Source organism: Lactuca serriola, chromosome 7 (genome assembly GCF_051521515.1).
Source record: "Lactuca serriola cultivar US96UC23 chromosome 7, Lser_US96UC23_V15, whole genome shotgun sequence".
Lineage (NCBI taxonomy): Eukaryota > Viridiplantae > Streptophyta > Magnoliopsida > Asterales > Asteraceae > Lactuca > Lactuca serriola.
Window position 1 is genome coordinate 157,445,955 of NC_136414.1, and position 21,474 is coordinate 157,467,428.

At 35.4% G+C, this 21,474-nt stretch overlaps 1 protein-coding gene across 2 annotated transcripts; it reads right to left on the reverse strand.

The window, feature by feature from the left end:
• Positions 1-12,743: 12,743 nt before the first annotated feature.
• LOC145062960 (uncharacterized) lies at positions 12,744-21,057 on the reverse strand. Of its 2 annotated transcripts, none has more exons than XM_079010554.1 (15): positions 20,732-21,057; positions 20,146-20,548; positions 19,893-20,028; positions 19,665-19,804; positions 18,809-19,583; positions 18,614-18,714; positions 18,374-18,518; positions 17,654-17,722; positions 17,519-17,564; positions 15,689-16,164; positions 14,650-14,729; positions 14,107-14,242; positions 13,828-14,005; positions 13,096-13,178; positions 12,744-12,998 (listed from the first exon to the last, which is right to left on the reverse strand). In XM_079010554.1, exons 1-15 carry the CDS (start codon positions 20,820-20,822, stop codon positions 12,876-12,878), a joined length of 2,982 nt encoding a protein of 993 aa, XP_078866680.1. In that variant the 5' UTR covers positions 20,823-21,057; the 3' UTR covers positions 12,744-12,875. The 2 variants fall into 2 exon arrangements, with proteins under 2 accessions (XP_078866680.1, XP_078866679.1); XM_079010553.1 differs by having other exon boundaries at positions 19,893-20,070.
• Positions 21,058-21,474: the final 417 nt, after the last annotated feature.

Consider the following 21,474-nt stretch of genomic DNA (forward strand, 5'->3'; position numbering starts at 1 on the left):
GGGTAACGGAGAATTTTCAAGCGCTAATGAATGTAAAAGCCTTCTGTGAAGTAGAAGAATGCCCTACAATAATGATGAGGTACTTAGGGGGACTAAAGATGCTTGTGGAATTCGAAAGTAAGCAGGAGAAGGAGAAATTCTTAGTTGAAGGAGAGAAAATTTGGAAACCATGGTTCAAGGAAATGTATCCCTGGGATCCAAAAGAAAACTTCACAGAGAGGATTGCGTCTATTTTAATTTATGGAGTGCCTCAACATGCATGGTGTGAAGAGGCATTTTCGGCTATAGCGAAGACTTGGGGAAGGGTGATAATTCCAGACGAATGCTCATTGGATAACACGAATATGGCATTTGGCAGAGTGGGTATTATAACCTCTCAACCAGGATTCATCAACCAAACTATCACTATTAAGGTTGACAATGATGTTTTCAACATAATCATTATGGAAGATATACTAGAATCGAATAGACTCAGCCCAGTAATAGCAAGTAATGATTTTATCACTTCTCCTGTTTGGAAAGATTGGGGACGTAACTGTGATTACAGTGAAGAAGAAGAAGACGAAGATGATGAGGAAGAAATTCGTGAATGGGAGCACAATGGAAACAATCGATCGCCGGAGCAAGCTCCGAACAAATCCCGGTGGACGGAAAATTTCAAAGCTGGAATCGAAGAGTCGCTGCCTCATAATGATTGGGGATGGGAAGATGCACATTCCAAAGCCTCGAAACCTGAAACACCGAACAAATCTCTAGATGATGCGTCGCCCACCTCTGATGCACATTCCAACCGTTGGTCAAAAATGACCAACTCACATAACCCTGACCATACAACCCAAAATACAAACAGCCCAATCCAAGAATCAGCAAACCAGGTGGCCCAAAATTCAAGCCCAGTCCCTGAAACCCAAATTAATTCGGAGAAACGGTCTTCCCCTAGCCCAAGAACCAACAATCCTCATGATGCTGGAAATAAGATCTCCAAAACCCAATGTCAGATCGCCAATACAAACCACCCTAAGCCCCAAAAGCTCATTGATCTCAACTCAATACCGGATACCTCAGGGAAAGCCTCCCAACATGATCAAAATGCGCAAACTTCACAGATTTCTTCAAACAGGTCACTTAACAAGGATGAGGCCATCACAAACACAGACGAGGAAGTCTCACATACAATTGCTATTGGGGAGGAAATTGGGTTCCGGATTAATGGCTTCGAAGACCAACTCAGGAATGTAATAAAGAAAAGGAGTGTTAAAATACAAGATCAATGAATATAATGTCATTAAACTGTCGTGGGATTAGGTGCGAGGTGAAAAGGGATTGGATTAAAAGCCTTAAAATAAAAAACCAATTATTTTTGCTAGGTTTACAGGAAACAAAAGTTGTCGGTTTCAAAGGCTGTCTGCATAAAACCGTTTGGGGATGCAACATGTTTCAATGCGAAGTTAGAGAACCAACGGGTCTCTCCGGTGGTATAGCAACCATATGGAACCCAGACCAATTCAAGCTCTTGCAATCGATCAGTGACCATGGATTTCTCATAATTAAAGGAGAATGGAGTGCCTCAAAAGCATCATACGGATTTGCTAACGTGTACGCCCCCAACGATCCAGGGAGAAGGAAGGAACTATGGAAAAAACTGGAAAGGATAATTAATGAAGATAATGACACGAGATGGATTGTATTTGGGGACTTCAATGAGGTCAGATTCCCATCGGAGAGAATGGGTTCACAATTCTGCCAATCGACGGCTACATTCCTCAATAATTTCATCTCAAAAGCAGGATTAATTAACATTCAGTTATGTGGTCGGCGTTTCACATACATGAGCTCGGACGGATCAAAACACAGCAAATCAGATCGATTCATGGTAACTCACAATACTATCACAGATTGGCCCCACCTAAAAGCAAACACGTTGCCCAGACTTTACTCCGACCATTCCCCTATCCTTTTAACAACTTGTATGGCCGAATATGGCCCATTCCCATTCCGATTTTTTAACTCATGGCTCAACGATGAATCCTTGGAAGTAGTCGTAAAAGAGGGCTGGGCCGCTGATATGTGCAATAGTTTCTTCACCTCATTGTCTCCCCTATCTGTGGTTGCTGGGAAGTTGAAAAACACAAAAGATAAAATTAAAACATGGAGGAAAATTAAGAGTGAGGATGAAAGAAGGAGAAAGGAAGAAATTATATCCAAAGTAAACGAGATTGACTTGAAAGCAGAGGAAGAAAACCCCCCTATAGATGTTATGATGGAAAGAAAAGATCTATTAAAGGAACTAACAGAAGTTGAAGCAAAAAGGTTGTTGGATTTGAAGCAAAAATTTAGATGCAAATGGGCACTTGAAGGTGATGAAAATTCGGGATACTTTCATGGCATAATCAATAGGAACCTCCGTAAGCAAAGAATCTCAAACGGCATTTGGACTGATGATCCCGATAAGATTAAAACTGAAGTCTTCAATCATTTCTCGTCTAAATTCAAGGAAAGAAACCCAAACAGACCGCAATTCATTAGTAGCAAGTTCAAAAAATTATCAAATCAAGACCAATCTTCCCTTGAAGCGGAAATATCCTTTGAAGAAGTAAAGTCAGCAGTCTGGAAATGCGGCGCAGACAAAGCCCCGGGTCCTGATGGATTCACTTTTGAATTTATCAAAAAACAATGGGATACGATTGGAAGTGATATTTATTTGGCCTTAAAACACTTTGAGAGAACTGGAAAGATCGATAGAGGCTGCAACTCCTCTTTCATAGTTATGGTTCCAAAAATTCTGATCCAAACAATCTAAATGATTACAGGCCTATAAGTTTAATTGGATGCATTTATAAAATAATTTTGAAGGTGCTGGCTGAAAGACTCAAGCAGGTTATCGGGTCCGTTATTAGCTCAAATCAGAAAGCCTTTATAAAGAATAGAAACATCCTAGACGGACCCCTGATCCTTAACGAATTCATATCCTGGGCGAAAAAGGCTAAAGTCAAAGCCTTCCTCTTCAAAGTCGACTTTGAAAAGGCTTTTGACTGTGTGAACTGGAAATATTTGGATGCTATAATGTCTCAGATGAATTTTGGGGAAAAGTGGCGGAATTGGATTTGGGGTTGTCTATCCTCAGCGAGAGTGTCAATATTAGTAAACGGATTCGCAACAAAAGAATTTGCATTAGAACGGGGCATTCGTCAAGGGGACCCGCTCTCACCCTTTCTATTCATCCTGGCGGCCGAAGGACTGAACGTTGCATTAGAAGAAGCCACGAGCAAGGATATTTCCAAAGGAATCTCTCTCCCAAATTGTGGTCCAACCCTGACCCACCTCCAATATGCAGACGACGTAATCTTTATTGGTGAGTGGTCAAGTCAAAATGCCAAAAATCTCATTAGAATCCTTAGATGTTATGAGATTGCATCAGGGCTTAAGGTCAATATATCAAAGAGCAATCTCTTTGGACTGGGAGTAAACAAGCTAGAGCTTGAGATGTTAGCCAGAAACGTTCAATGTTCCCTGGCCCAGCTACCATTTGTCTACTTAGGAATACCGGTTGGAGCTATGATCTCTCGAGCCTCTTACTGGAGCTGCCTTATATCTAAATTCCAATCCAAACTATCTAAATGGAAAGCTTTAACACTCTCATTTGGTGGAAGGCTAAACCTCTGCAAATCGGTCTTAGGGAGTCTTGGGACCTTTTTGTTCTCAATCTACAAGGCTCCAGTCAAAGTAATCAACACACTAGAGAAGTTGAGGAGGAGGTTCTTCTGGGGCGGCTCGACAGAAAAATCAAAAATCTCATGGATAGCTTGGGAAAAAGTGCTGTCAAAACAATCATATGGCGGACTGAACATTGGAAGTCTTAAAGCGCACAACCTTGCCTTACTTGGAAGGTGGTGGTGGCGATTTAAAGAAAACAGGGAGGAGCTATGGAGGAACGTAATTATTGCAATATACGGAAGAGACGGGGGATTAAATGCTCCTTCGAGGGCAAAAGGGAAAAGTTGGTGCTGGGGAAACATTGCAAATCTTCCAACAATCCTCTCAAAGGAAAACATAGATTTCAAGAGTCTATTTATAGAGTCTAGATCATCCCAACATATCAAATGGTCTTGGAATTTAGATTCTTCAGGGATATTCTCGGTTTCTTCCCTAAGAAATCTCATTGACAGCTCCATCTTACCTAGAACTGCTATCGAGTGGGATTGGAACAATCTCGTCCCTAAAAAGGTAAACATCTTAGCTTGGAGGGTGGCTCATGGTAGAACCCCAACAAGAGTGAATCTAGTTAAAAGGGGGATTGGTAACAATCAACTATGCGTTTTGTGTAATCAGGAACCAGAAACAGAAGAGCATCTTTTCATGAGTTGTAAAATATCGACTGAAGTCTGGAAAAATCTCAAAGTTTGGTGGCATCTACTCCCAGACCAACTGATTTCATTATCCGACCTACTATTCTGGAAGAATGGAATGGGGTCGAGTAACCAAATTCAATTCCAATCAGCCATCATACTTGTGTACATTTGGGTAATTTGGAGCCACAGGAATCTAAAAGCTCATTCGAACGATCAAGCCACGCACAAAGGTTTGTTAAATAACATACAAACTCTCTCTCACCTCTGGATTAATTCCAGACTAAGAAAAAAGTCGATTGGATGGAGGAATTGGTGTTGCGATCCTGTTAACACAAGTTGTCTTGTCTAAGCCTGGGGAAGAGGGGGGTTTGGGTATAAAACATGAGTCCCTTGGTGTCTTGGTGTGTGTCAGCTGCAGCCTAGTGTGTGTTTGGTGGGTGTTTCTTTTTCATGTGGGTAGAAACTTAATAGGTTGAATAGGCTGCTAGCTGTAACACTCCTTTCGGGTTCTTTGTCGAGTGTGTGTTGTGTTCGAGTATCCTAGTATATTCTGGGGGGGGGGGGGGGGTGCGTTTTTTTTCTTTGGTGTGTGTGATGTTTTTTCTTCATGTTCCCTTTTCTCCTATCTAATACACATATGCAGGTCTTTTGGGAATACTTGCAGCTGCACAACATCATTGGTTAAATGTTTAGTTTGAAGGTTGGTTTGTTAACTCATTTGAAGTCATTTCAATAAAACGGGCTCGGACAATTTACCCCTGCAACCCATGCTAGTAGCTTCACAGAAGTTGTGGTGAGATAAACTGCCTTGTTTTGAAGGGTGATTATTGCTTTAGTTTTGGAGATAGTTCCATGAAATCGGCTTGGACCACTTTACCCCTGCATTACATGCTTATTGAATGTCGAGTCAATTTTACCCCGACATTACAGGAGGCGGGAATTCGCTGCAAATATAGGCTTTGGGTTACCTTCAAAATTTAGTAATAGCTTTAGTGTATGAGGGGTGCAACTGGGCTTCAAAAAATATTCTTGCATAAGTATAGAAAAGTTGATAGCTGTAGCCCAAACTCCATTTTCCTTATGTTCTTTGTTTATTAATTATGTTTGTTTGAAATTCTGTACAGCTTTGCGCTGTCTTATTAATACAATCCTGCATTTTCAAAAAAAAAAAAAAAAAAAAAGAAACAACATAAAAATATCTAACTCTTGATTTTACTCCAAATATCCTTAGAAATCTAATTGTGTACAACCACAATCAATCTATTAAAACTTTTACAAAATAAGATTTTCACATTTTTTTTCTTTGATTCATTTTTGTTTGGCACATCTCTAAAAATGATACAGCTCTTTAGTTTCTCTTCCTCAACATTCTTATCTCTCTTCTCTCTTCTGTTTTAGAACTCCCGATGAGGACAAGAAACTGCCGGCGACTTCTTGGCCGGCTGAGACAGCCACCTTCGTTTCCTTCTTCGTCTAGCACCACCCAAAATACACCCCGGTGATGATTACCGAGCAACAACAGCCAAATAGCCCCCTCTTTCTTCCTCCCTCGTTTTCTTTCCCGTTGATCAAACAACCCAAACATCTAGTCCATTCATCGATTTCTATCAAAATAATCAAACCAAAACACCCACCATTAAGCTCCATTGATTTACAGTCAAAATAAAAGGAAAAGAAAAGAGAACTGTTACCGATCGATGAACTGCCCTTGATGTACCCACGAAGATGACCTGAGGAGCGTTGCTGCTTCCGAATCCTCACTTTCTCCGGTCCAGCCAAACACCGGAGATGCCTCACCCTTTTTGTGGTTGTGTGACCACTGAACACCCCATCCACTCGATCCATGACTGTCGGTGACGGAGGTTCGACCAACAGAGGAGCGTCGGACTCGACGGACCCCTCACCTTTCTTCGCGATACACTACCGGAGCAAACCTCCATTCACGAACCCGTAATCGCCAGAAATCGACCTCCACTTATCCAAACTCCTCTTCGGCCTTATCGACCCTCAGGGACGTTCCTTTGTCGCTATCGATAAAAAAAATAAAACGAAAATTGTTTCAATTTCTCTTCCTGATTTGAACCTTGTTTCCGTCACTGCTGTTGCTCGCGACTTCCTTTTGTCTCGCCAATCAGCCTTGCCCCTTGATTGATCCTTCCCATTTCGGCCTGGTTGCTTCGGCATCGGACCTCCTTGCTGCAGACGACGGGCAGAAACTCCTAAGGGAGTCGCCGAAGAGTGGAGTTCCTCCTCTTCACGATGGGCTGATCACCCACCAGTCGCTGCTTTGTGTGTCTTTTCCCATCTTTATTCCTTCTTACTATGTTTTTCCTTTTAAATAAACTTTTTTTACTTTTAACTTTATCAAAAAAAAAAAAAAAATTTAGAAAAATCCAAAAATTATTTGGCAAATGGAAAATGACTTTTAAAACCAACTTTTCCCGAAGCATAAAAACCAGCATTTGCAAAAGTCAAACATCCGTGACTTTTTGTATCTTTTTGAATTTTTAAGGCTGGAAAAGTAAAAGAAATCTCAAACACTTTTTAAACAACATCTTCTGGAAAAAGATATTTTACAAAAAGATATTTTACAAAAAGTCATTTTACAAAAAGGACTTTTCCCCTTGAAAAAGAATCCCAAACACCCCTAAATCTAAAACACGGGATACTAGGGATGAGATTTAGAACCGGAAAACTGGACCGGAACCGGAACCGAACCGGAACCGGACCCGTTAGAACCGGAATATATAGAACCGGGTCCGATTCCGGGTTTAAAAATTGGCTTTATCCGGGTTCCGGGTAATCCGGGTTTGGGTCCATTGGGTCCGGGTAAACCGGGTCTAAAATCCGGAACCGGTTTTTGGAACCGGAACCACTTTTAGGGCCGGAACCACTTTTTGTGAAACGTTTACAAGATGCATATCTTATTCGTTTCAACTCCAATTGACATACGGTTTTTTCCAACATGTAGTTTAGAGTTTGTATATGATTCTAGACTATAAATTTGTCATTTTTAGTTTTATATTCATTGATTTACAGTCCTCAAAAGTTGAGATACCAAAGCTGAAAGTTTTTAGTTTTTTTTGTATTCGGTGAAAGTTTTAAAACATGCATATCTAATTCGTTTGAAGTCGGATTGACATGTGGTTTTTTCCAACTTCTAGTTTACAGTTTGTACATAAGTTTAGACTATAATTTTGTCATTTTTGGTTTAACATTCAATGATTTACAGTCCTCCGAAGTCGGGATATCAAAACTGAAAATTTTCAACTTTTCAGCTATTTGTTTTTGTACTTTGTATTATGTGAAAATATTAACACAAGTATATCTCATTCGTTTAAATTCGGATTGACATGCGGGTTTTTCCAGAGTGTATTTTAGAGTTTGTACATGATTTTAGACTCTAATTTTGTTAATTGTGATTTCGTATTCAATAAGTTACAGCCCCCCAAAGTCGGGATATCAATATGAAAATTTTCAAAGTTCAACCCACTAAGTAGTAAGTAATTACCAAAAAATTCCGGTTTTTTCGGGTTTTTCGGGTCTAAACCCACTTTATCCGGTTCCAACCTACCCACTTTGATGTTTCCGGGTTTTCCGGTTCTAGACCCACTTTACCCGGAACCATACCAGGAACCGAACCGGAACCGGTTCCTATATACCGGTCCGGTTTTCGGTTCTATAAAATCCCATTAACCGGTTCCGGGTTTTCCGGTTCCGGGTCCATCCAGTCCGGGTTTGGACCCACTTTCATTCCTACGGGATACCATTTAAGCATTAAGTCATCTTATTAATAAAATGACCAAACTACCCTCCTTGTTAAACTCTTTAATCAAAATAGGTCCCAATCCCCAAAAAGTGATTCCATTTATCCACAAACAACCCTCACTTGGTATTTTTTTTACCAAAATAGTCCTAACCATTTAATTAAATTACCAAAAATCCCATATACTTTAGTGAAGTTACAAATTAGACCCCGATAGTTCAAATTCATTCCGAAATGGTCCTGAAAGTATTTCATAGTTCAAAAATTGTGGATTTACGGTTTCTTACGTCAAGCTTCTCAAAGAAAGCGAATTCGAACGATTGGAACTCACGCTTTAAGGGTGAGCTTCTATGGCCCCTTTTTACTGCTTTAATATTTGGGGGAGAATACATGCGTGTCTATTAAAGTTTTGATGATTGTCATGTTTTATACACATAATAGCATCATACTTATTATTGGTTAAAAACTTATTAAATAACAATCTAAAATGTGATACATCATTAATAAACTATAAAAGTTAAAGTAGATTGCTAAAAGATAATATGCTCATCATGTAATCAAAAATATTATTCTACATATTTATATCGTAAAAGTAAAATACATTGACATAGGTGGTGGAAAAACTAAGCTTATGAAAATACATACTTATTGGTTAAAATTATCAAATTTAACTTTTATTGTAAAAGATTGTGTAAAAATGAATGTAAAATTTATTAATATATTTTATATTAATTATAAAAAATATAACTAGTTTTTACTAAAGTATGAATGTTCGTCGCATAAAATTACATGATCAACTTCAAGATTTAAGAATTGTAAATTATGAAATATCACATCGTATCAATAATGTGACTTATTAATGCTATGGAAATTGTTGGTTTCACATTGGTTGAAACCTAGAAAATATTATCAAAACAACTGTTATGCTGTACAAATTCCATCACGACAGATAATAAAATTTGGAAATTTGATAAGTCTTATGAATCTCAAATACCATAAGACTTCAATCAATAATTAATCCTAAACATCAAAGAATTATAGGTGTTTGATAAACTTATAATGGAGAGTTTAGAACTAGGATGCCTAGATAGATTGTTAGGATCCATCATATCGACGGGGCATTCTATATTAGTTACGCTTGTTCTAAAAGCTTTAAGAGTTAGGATCATTTCCTAAGCTGCATGTGTTATGTTTTTTTTTTATCACACTAAGACCGTACATCTTAGCAGAAGGACCTTATAGATTGTTAGGATCCATCGTATGTTTTGTTATCACACTAAGCACTTATAAGGATTTTAAGACCTGCGAGGGTACGCCCCGCGTAAGGAGATGTACGCCTTGCGTACTGAGTCAACCAACTCGATGGTGGTTAATGTGAGGCGGAGTACGCCCCGCGTAAGCCTTCTGTTTGGGTTTCGGACTTTGGGCTTCAGGTATTGGGCCATTTGTTGGGCTTTGATACTTGGGCCCTAATGGACTATCTGGATAAGTGTGTTTTGGGCTAATTAGAGGATCAGACCTTTGGATAAGGCCCAATAAGGGGTTTGGGCCCAATTTGTAAAATTGGGCCAATCATGGGCCTTGAGGTAATTTGGGCCTTTTAGATCAAAGATTTGGACTTGGGCCTTAACCCAGTTAGGGAAGGGGTAAAATGGACATTTACCCTAATTATGGATCCTTAGTCAAGAATGGTATTCCAATTGTTAATTGGATGTTTGTTTATTGTGATAGTTCGGGATTTTCTGTGAGCCAGCAGTCGGAGGCTTTCTGTTTGATTCGTCAGTGTGAGGTGAGTGTTCCTCACTATACTTGTTGGGTCGAAGGCACCAAGGCCGACCCTTTTGGATTGATTATCCTGTTTAATGTATGATTGAGTATTATGGTGATCTGTTAGATCTATATCTCGGTAGATAGGATAATGCTATGCTTATTGATCTGTAAGATTTGTCTGTTTGTCTGTTGATTAGTTATATGTTTATGAGTTGTGTGTATGTTGACATGTATGTGTGGTTGGGTTGAGGCGGTCCTGCTTTGTGCTGAAGGCCAATAGACCCATGGCGGCCCGGATAGACTGGAGGCCTGTGAGGTAGACCAGTCAGGCCGAAGGCCCGGAGAACGATCAAGACAGGCTGAAGGCCCGGTACGACGGTCCATACATGCTGAAGGTTTTGTATACATGTTCTTGTTGTGATATCTATGACTATGTGTTGTGGTGATATTTTGGGGAAACTCACTAAGCTTTGGGTTTAAAGTTTTGGGTTATGTTTCAGGTACTTAAGAGGATTGCGGAAAGGTGAAGGTGTGATCGTGCACCTCCTTATGCTTTTTTTGTTTTATGACTTTAGGATTTCTCTGATGTTAAACTTATTTGAAAACAATTTTTAAACAATGATGGTTTTGGGTTTGATTAAAAAGTTTAAAATTTTCAAGAATTTTATGAATGTTACATCTGGCGTCGATGTGAGATCTTTGAAAAGGGGCGAGAATGCTCATCCGACGACGTGTGCAATTGTCGGTATATGTAAACCGATCCAGATGAGAAGTGAGGCTACGTATGGAAACCATGATAGTGGCTAATGAAAACCCTTGATACTCATCAAATCTTGAAGATGAAAATCCTAGTTCTGGATGAGAAGGGTGGCGGCGCTAGGGTGTTGTAAAATTAGAAGGGCGCCGATGCTAGGGAGAAGGAGAGAGACGGTGTCGCCAGAGAAGGAGAAAGACGGTGTCAGCGTTGGCAGAGAGAAAGAGAGACGGTGATGGTGGTGACGTTAGGATATTCCGACGATGAACATATGAGGTTCTAATATTCCGACGGGTGGTGGTGGTGACATTCTTATTTTTTCAGCAGAGATTGGTGGTCGATCGTGGTGGTGGTAGTAGAGACTAGTAGTCAAGGGTGGTGGTGGTGACAAAGTCTGGTGACCGACATGTGGTGGTGGTGGCGGATAATGGTGACAAGTGTTGTTCATAAATATGTATACGTGTTCATGAGTGTACATGAATGTGTATGTGTTTTAAATGTTAAAGTGTTTTGAATTTGTTCTTGGTGTGTGTGTGTATATATATATATATATATATATATATATATATATATATATATATATATATATATATATATATATATATATATATATATATATAGAGAGAGAGAGAGAGAGAGAGAGAAGGGTGGGTATTTTTTATTTCTATAGTAAAAATATTGAAAAAAATACAAAATGCAAAATTGTCATTTAAAAAACAAAATTCAAAACAAATTAGACCAAAGTCACAACAAATGAAATCTTTTGGACCAGTGGTGCAACTCTAAAACATTTTGGACTAAAGTTCCAATTTCACAAACCATAGGGACCAAGTTTACAATTTTGTAATTGAAAATTTAATTCATCTAAATGTTTTCAGTAATAATGATTCAACTATAAAACATGCATTAAATCCTATTTTTTCACAAAAAAAATCATTTTGAAGTTGATGTCCATTTTATAAGATAAAAGGTGGTCAAAAGGAATTTTGAAATTTGTTAAAATTATTTTTGGTTGATATTTTTACAAAGTCTTTGACTTCAAATCAACACAAGTTTTTATGTTCTGAACTTTGTCTTATAGATCCTTTTTCAGAAGATGATTAACTTTTTTATATTTAACTCAATGTTATTCTTGAAGAGGGGGGGGGGGGGGGGGGTTGAGAAGCTATTTACTACCTTGCTAATATTTTTCAAGAACAATAATAGGTAACTAACTTAGTATGTTTAAGTGCAGGGTGTAAAGTGGAGATGTAGGGAAATTATTTGTTGTTGAGAGGGTAGAAACTGCCATAAAGCTAAATAGGAGGACTGCAGCACGTTTTTTAAGAAGTTGGAGTTGATAAAGGCCCGTAGACCCATCTCGGTTCGGCATCTGTTCGGATGTGTTATGGGTTTTACCCACTATTCAATCCATCTTTAACTTATTCAATAAATAGAAGTGTGTATGTGTGTGTATTTCGCTAATTCATTTACTCATCAGACACACACATCATCACTCCATAAACACATGTATTCTCTCTTGACTGTTTAGGGTTGTATAATACCATTTAGGGTTTGTTCATCCATGATTCAATATCCATCCAACATCACACATTTAATCAACATTTTATCTTTGCCTTTTGAGACATATCGCCAGCCTCTACATGTTCCATGTCATCAAGATTTTTAAGGAGATTAAGACATGTCTCAATCTCAAAGCTCAAAAGCATTCTCATAATCCATCCTCTTATCAATAGTGTTAATTTCTTTCAAAATGTCACACTATAAAGTCTTATTTTAACCTAAAATCCGAATTCCATGTTTATTCTCGAACGTGATGAATTTGTCATTCATACCACCATCTCCCATTTTAGCCCAAGAAGATAAATGTTTATGCGCATCAAGATGTTGTGGAGAAAAGTCCAACACCTTTTCTTACTACTTCCTACACAAATTTTTAAGGACACGAAGATTCATTGATTAACTTCCATGTCACCCATCCTACTAATCAACTTCAACAAACCATTCTTACACCCATCCATATCACGAGATGACACATATACTTATTAAGAACTTTGGAAAAGATGATGAGGATGTAAAGAGTTTGATGTAAGATTATAAGAAAGGAGGTGAATGCGTGTGAATTGAATTGTGAAACGTCTATACAAATTCTAACTACACTTTTTTTTTTTTTTTTGTACAATTAAATGTCAATTTCTAAACAATAAACATTATCAAAACTTTGCATTAAAATCTACTACACTCCTTGCCCTTTTTGCTTCTCATGAACATTTGATATAATCTCTTGAAGCTCTGGAAAAACCGTTATAAGTACAAGTTCTAGTAAACCATACGCCAGTTGCTTCAAACATACAGCAGACTGCATTTTTAATAATAATAAAAAAATTCTTTACACTCTTCGTTTTTTTTTTAAACATTTAATAATGAAAAAGATTAGTGTTTATTTAATTAATTACCTGGAGAAAATAATACACATCTTTAGCACATCGCTTGTATTGCTTACGTCCAATCAAGCTCACCAATGTAGTAGGCGCACCCTCTGAAAAAAAAAAAGAAGATTATTATATTTTCTAATATATATATATATATATATATATATATATATATATATATATATATATATATATATATATATATATATATATATATATATATATTCAAATTAACCAATTTGACCGGATATAACATGTCAAATTTGTTAATTTGGAAAAATATATGAAACTTATATAATTTGATTGCCTAAAATATAATTTTTTTTTTGACAAAATTACAAAAATAATCCATGTGATTTGTCATTTTCTGTGACTAAAGTCCAAATGTTTGAAAAATTACAGTTATGGTTATTTTCAGCTAGTTTTATAGTAAATTTGGTCCTTGAAAAACTTGAAATGTCTATTTTACCCTTTTAGTTTCTTTTTCCCTTTATTTTTAATTGTTTTTACCATTTTTTGTTAATAAAAAAATAGAAATAAAGGGAAAAAGAAACTAAAAAGGTAAATAAAACATTTCAAGTTTTTTAGGGACCAAATTCATGATAAAACTAGCTGAAAAGGACCATATCTGTAATTTTCCAAAGGTTTGAACCTTATTCACAGAAAATAACAAACCTTAGGGACCATTTTTGCAATTTTGTCTTTTTTAACAAATGAAAACAAAAGGAAAAAAAATAGAAATAAATAAATACTCACTAAATATCATCTTTTTTATATCACTAGCTCTTCGGGCAGCCTCAAGTTGCTCCTCAAACGACCCTTGTTTATTAGCCTTGCTGCCCGAAGGTGCTCGGGCAGCTCCTTCATTTGTTTGAGAAGAATCCGTTTGACTTGACTTGACTTTAAGAAAAAACGTGCCTTCGGGCCATAGAATCTTAACATATTTGACATTTTAGTTTTTTTTTTTTAAAATTTTTTATTTTTAAAGTAAATATATAAATATAAATATGAATGATCAAAATCATTAAAACTTACATCTTGGATCCAACGGATGCCTTGAGCAACAATGTCATCTCTCCTAAGCAATTGAATTTGTCTCAACAGCCAATCATCAATAGCATCTTCCATCATCAGTTGTAATATTTGCTTTGACATCCAAAAAACCTGACGTCTGTGTAAACAAAATATGATTTTACAAGCTTTTATAACTAAATGACCATTTTACCCTTACACTCCTACACACAACCATATATGATTGTCGGAGTGTGTGTAAATGGTAAAATAGTCGTTATGTAATCCATTGGTTCTTGTTGAAGATACTTAAGCAAATATGATTTTCCAAGATTTATGAATTGACCGTTTTACCCTTACACTCCAACAAACAACCATATATGATTGTCGGAGTGTGTGCAAAGGGTAAAACAGTCATTATGTAATCCATTGGTTCTTGTTGAATCTATCAATGATATCATGGACCATCACTTTGTAATTCTTTGGTTTCTTGTTGAAAATATTAAATCAACAGATTTATTTATTTATTTATTTTTTTCCAAAAAAAAAAAGAAGAAAATAACTAACCTCAACCAGCCTCTTCTGTTGAGTTGAAATATCTTGTCTACCAAATTTAGCAAAGGAACACTTACATTAGGTGGGGACCACTGTAAAAAAAATATATATATAAAAGTGAAAAACAAAATAATGGCTTCAGACAAAAATCACAAAAGGGTTTCATAATAAAACTTTATATTTATTAGGGTTTTTCGCAAATTTGAATCACATTTTTTTATTGCAATAAATAAATTATGTTATTAGACATTTACAACATTAGATATTTAATTTTTCTTACAACAAAAGTAAATTATCCGTATGTAATGATGCTCGACTTAATTATCATTACTAATAATAAAAATTAACACCAAATTTACTGTTTTACATATAATAAACTAAATATACATAACATTATACAAGATAATTTATAAAAACAAACACCAAGTAACGAACATTACATAAAAAATATATAACATTCAAGGTTCAATGACCAAATTTGGTATATATTTTTCAGTTTCATGTTTTGGCCATAGTAATTTAATATTTTAGCAGTTTCGGTCTTTATGTATAAAATAAATTACAAAACCAGTCCCTGTAATTTACAGATAAAGGTCCCTATGCATATTGTTTTTACAGAAATAGTCCATGTGTTTAATACTTAAGACTTTTGTATGTTTGCAGATTTGGTGTCTGTGTAGAAAATAAATTACAATAGGTAGCTGTGCTGATTTCTTTTTTTTTTTTTGGCAGAAAAGGTCTATATGTTTATAAAATTTGCAGATTATGATTTAATAACATTCCAAAAATAGTCCCTACTTAATAGAAAATTTGCAGATTACCCCCTCCCCTGGCAATATATTGCCATGTTTTGTCCCTACACTTTTTTGGTTTCACACTTTGGCCACAAGACTTCTTTATATTTACAAGTTTGGTCCCTATACTTTCGTAGTTACCCAAGTTTGGTTCCGATAGCAACTTACTAGTTAAAGCTAAGATTAATTTATATTATAGAGATAAATCAATAAATCATAATCCGAATATAAAAAGTTTAGAATATATGTATATTTACCTCTGCTGGCATACCAAGTGGATCTTCTTTAGAAGTTGAAGGAAAATTTGCAGCCATGGTCAACACTTCAGATCTGACCTCTGAACTATTTTTCTTTTCCAAAACCAAATTTTTATTCTGTTCATCATTTTTATTAACAATTTTTGGTGAAAGTCCTGCTTTAAAATTCACCTCATTGTCCAAATAGCCCCCGTAAACTTGTCCCATTGATTCCATTTCCTCATTGTTAACAATTGTCTTGTTATCTTTTTCACCTTCTTCATAATCAGAAACAATGTTATTGTTTCCCATATCAAAAATAGGTTGCTTTAATGGTGAATCATTTGCTTCATTTGTTTCCCATGTCATGTTTCTGTTTGCAGCTGAAGAAGAAGATGAAGAAAATTCGGAAGGGGACCCACCTGGGCCCACGGATTTTCTCATTATTCCACCTTTGAATTGGCGTACAATGTCATCCACAGCATCATCCACGTTGACTGTTGTTGACCAAAAAAATAATAGTCAAGTAATTTGAAAATTTGACCTATTATATGAATATGAATATGAATGAATAATAAACTCTTGGTTTGAATTATGATGACATGGCGGAAGCAAACAAGTTTTTATGCCATGTCATTGTCCACATGAAGTATATTGATGATTTTGAAAATTTTCTTTATATTATAAACACTTTAAGTTATCAAATTTGTTACTACTTTTTTGTAATAGAATCAAAAGGGTGTGCAAAGAAACTAGAGTATTATGATGTAATAAAAAATAGAGTTAATCTCATCAAAGACCTTATATTTTGTATTTTTTCCGGATTAAACCTCAACTTTATTTTTTTTTTCTGAAAAAGACCTTGTATTTTTTAATTTTTTCCGAAAAAACCTTCAACTTTGTCTATTTTTTTTTTCTGAAAAACACCCTCAACCTATTAAATGTTTCCAAATAAAGCCTCAACTTTTTTAGTTTTTCTCGAAAAAACCCTCACATATTACAACTTTTTTGGAAAAAATGACTATAAGTCACAGAGAGGAAAAAATGAAAAATACAAGGTTTTTTTCAGGTAAAAAATAAATTTGAGGTTTAATCCGAAAAAACACAAAATATAAGGTCTTTTTTTAGATTAACTCTAAAAAAGTTATAAAATATGAGGGTTTTTTTTAGGAAAAACTAAAAAGTTAAGGATTTATTTGGAAACATTTAGAAGGTTAAGGGTTTTATTTATTTTTTTTCGGAGAAAAGACAAAGTTTTCGAAAAAAATATAAGGTCTTTTTCATGAAAAAAATAAAGATGAGGTTTAATCCGGAAAAAAAAACACAAAATATAAGGTCTTTTGATGAGATTAACTCTAAAAATTAATTTGAAATTAGTGTTTCTTGTTTTTTTTTTTGGACTGAATGAATTGTTTGAAATATAGATAAAAATTAGAGTAAATTACACGAATGATCCCTATGGTTTGGGGTAGTTTGCGCGTTTGGTCCCTAACTTATTTTTTTAACTCGGAAAGTCCCTACTATTTGTTTTTGTCACACGCTTGGTCCCTACTGTTTGTTTTTGTAATGCGTTTGGTCCCTGTCATACCTAAAAACACTATCATTTAAATAGGAAAAAATGGTGGGTTAAGTAAGGTAAGGTGAGAAGGATGGAGTTGGGGGTGTGTTTATTTAAATAAATTAAATAATCAAGGGCAAAATAGTCTTTTTAGGCAAGACAGGGACCAAGTGCGTAACAAAAACAAACACTAGGGACCTTCCGAGTTAAAAAAATAAATTAGGGACCAAACGTGCAAATTACCCTAAACCATAGGGACCATTCATGTACTTTACTCTAAAAATTAAACATACCTGCTAAGGCTCTCACTGCCGACGATGACCTTCCAAAAGAGTAACTCTGTGGTGTGTTAATAATATACTTTAAAATTACTAATTTTGAATATTATAAAAAAGTAAATTTATAAACAAATAGAGAGAGAGAGAGACCTTTGAAGACATGCTCAAGAAGTCCCATACTTCATGTTGCTCAGCGATATTAGCAATAGACAAAAGTTCCTTCAAAACAACAATTTTTTTTTTTCATATATATAAAATTGACATATCATGGTTTATAACTAATACTTTATTATTATTTTTTTCAATCAAAGCATAAAAGTTTCAGATTTTTTTCAAAATGAACCTTTTTCACAGGTAATTTTCCAAATTAACCAATTTGATATAACATGTCAAAATGGTTAAATTGGAAAAATGTTTGTAACTTTTATAGTTTGACAGGAAAAATATAAGAGTTAGTCTTAACAAAGACCTTATATTTTATGTTTTTTCTGGATTAAACCTAAAATTTATTTTTCGCCTAAAAAAGACCTTGCATTTTTTTCCGTAAAAGCCCTCAACTTTGTATTTTTTTCCGAAAAAAACCCTCGGCCTTCTAAATGCTTCCAAATAAACCCTCAACTTTTTTGATTTTTCTAGAAAAACCCTCAAATTTTACAATTTTTTTGGCAAAAAATGACTAAAAGGGCCAACTCGGAAAAATGAAAAAAATACAAGGTCTTTTCAGGCAAAAAATAAATTTGAGGTTTAATCCAGAAAAAAAACACAAAATATAAGGTCATTTATGAGATTAACCCAAAATATATAAAGTATAAGTGGTTAAAACAGCAAAATTGGTCAAAATATAATGATTTTTTCGATATAAATTCATACTTTGAGATATTTATCAAGCTGTATACATCGTTGGTGAACAAATGCATCTTCTGTGCTAGATGAGAATATTCTTTTAGGAGGCAAATGTAATGTATAATTGGGAATGTCCTTAAGATGTCTGTGTAATCTTTCAAAATTCCTGTATCTGTTGATAAAATGGAAAAAAAAAATACTAAATACAAATATTTGATACAATAAGTAGGAAATTTAAAGGGTAGTTAAAGAGATTAGTAATAACACCTTCTTTTCACAAACCAAGTTTTGTTATCAGCATCTGTCACTGCAATTGAATAGACTGCAAAGGATTTTGAGTCAATATTCTCAAAGAATGCTCCTAAAACCTGTACAATGAAATGAATTTTGTTATAAAATAAAGGGTTTTATAAAATATAAAATAAGAAATAAGAAATTAAGAATAAAGGAGAATAATCTTACCCGACACCTAAGCTTTGGAACATACCCTTCAGTTCTTATCAGTTTATTATCAGAAGCAATATTATTAACACTTTGTGCATCATTATCTCTTCCAGGATTCACACTATAGAACTCTGGGATAATAGTTCCAGTTCCTCCAACTTGAATTGGAGATGCAGTTTCACTCAAAGTTTGAATGTTTGACTCAGATGCACTATTTAATCTCTTCAACTTCCCATCACTTCCAAAATCAAAATTCAAATTGTCATCAACTAAAGATAACCGAGTTGGTGTCTTGTTTTGTCCACCATCAAGAATTTGGTCTCTTTGTTGATCAAATCCTGTATCAAGATTAGAACTCTCATTGATTCCACCTTTTATGATACCTGAAGCAGAATTCTTTTGAGATTTCTTCATATAGTTTCTTCCTTTAGTCCACATGTTTTCAAGATTCTCTGGTTGAAGAACTTCTGTCCTTCTTTGGGTTGCTGCTTCAAGAACACGGGCCCAATCAGAAGTCCGTGTAGGAATTGATTCATCTTGGATGGGCCCACTAGCCATGGTGGCAGATGGGTTTACAGTTGTAGAAGATTCCTTTTGGATGTTAGAAGTAGATGGTGTTTTCTCTAACTTTTGAATAGAAGAAGACCCAATGTTTGACTCTGGACCTTTTTCATTGTTTGTTACAGAAGGTTGATTCTGGGGTTGAACAGTGACATTAGATTGATCATCAGCTGTTTCTTTCTCTCCCTTATTTGTAGCAAGAAAAATACCCTCAATCAACTCATTGATACGCCTGTTGTAAAAAGTGTATAAATCAAAAGTTGAAAGTGTGGTGAAATAGAAATTAGAAAGAGTAGGATTCTTGAAAACTCACCCAGGGCTTGCGAATCTCATTACAGGTTCCATTACTAAGCATGTTAAAAGCTCTCGTGTAATGCATCGAACTAAAGGGCATTGAGCTTCACGTGGTCTAAGAACTGCAGCCAAAAGTGCTCCCATAATCCGCTTAAGAAACTACAAGATAAGAATCATAGATCAGAAAGCATTCACAAAACATGAATTAAGATAGTGATAATCTTACATCAGAACTCTCATCTCACACCTTGTACTCACTCTCGGGAGATATCAAAGCTGGATGAAGCTCCTTTGAAGCCATGAGATGGTGTTTCAACCTTTCATCTCTTTCTTCAGAAGATAGTGTCACCATAACCTCCCTCCCAATAGAAGCTTGGTTTTTCCTGAAAAGCTCTAGGTGATCCCCTATTAGGTCAACTACATCCCTGAAACAATCAGAATATTCCCAATTGATTCAAGTTTCAAATTGCCTACTAAGAAAGGATTCTAGAAGTACAAACCTTGTTAGCATGTCGACAAGGTTTATGTCTTTGACTCTCATGGAAATTTCAGCAAGAATATCCATGATAATAGCATGTATGAGCTGTGGAGCTTCCTTGTCAGGTGTTATATCTGAATACCAGAGATCAACCACAAATTCTTGTAAAATCTTGTTAGTAAAATCTTCCATGGCAGCCTCAACTACTGGAGAATCAATCTTCCGTTTCCATTTAGGTGGAGGAGGCAAGGTGTTGAGACGAGAATCATTCACAGACAATTGTTTTTTCTCCAAGTGTGCTAGATATGAATGTCGCCGTGATTTCCTGATCTTCCAATGGAAATCCACTTCGGTTATTAAAATGTGAACGCCTGATACCAGAAGAATTGCTATAGGAACATTCATCCACATCGATTTACTGGTGTCTGTAACAATTAAACCATTAATTAATCAGCGTGCAGATGCAGTTTTCTCGCTTAACAATTGACGCAATACGTTCGCTAACGCTGAATTATCACAAATCCATACAATAACACGTCCTAATTTGAAATAAAATCAACAAAACAGGAAAATTTTACATGATCGAAAAAAAAACCGAAGAAACTTACGGGTTAAAAAGTACGTGACAGCGAAAATACAAATAGCCCACCATACAGTACGAAGCTTTGCTTCTTCGATCAGATCCTGTAATGTTTCCATAATGTTGGATTGTATTAAACCCTAATGCTTGATTGAGAACATGGTTCGTTAATCGTTATGAAACAAATAGTAGATTGTGATGAATCTGAATTGTAATGAGGCTGAAGCGAAAATGATTCGATTGGGGGGCATGATCTCATTGAATTCGTAATCCAAAATTTTGGGATCATGAAAACGAGAGTTTGTGGGATTTCTTGTGGCGACGTTGCTGTAGCCGTTTGGTTTCATCCGCCGTGGAAGAGGGAGACCGGGATACAGTTATTGACAGATCCACGTGGCCACTCACAATATCCATCGTGGAAAAAGACAAATAAAAATAATGGAATTATTTTCTTTATGTTTTTAAGTAAAAAAAAAGTAAACGGTTTGCAGATTGTTTTGAAATGTTTTAGAATTTTTATAGATATTTTGTAATTTATTGGTTTTGGATTTTAAATGAATTACTTGAAAAAATTAAGCTGAAATTTAGTTTTAATAATCTTTTAAATATATGATAAATTACAAATTTATTCATTTCCAACTTACGTACATGTCATTTAAAAAAGAAGTATGTAAAACATAAAGTCTAGTGAGATATAGAGATTTTACATTTTAGACAAAAATCGAATTTCAAAATTTATAAAATATAAAATTGTCTAACATACTTCAAGTT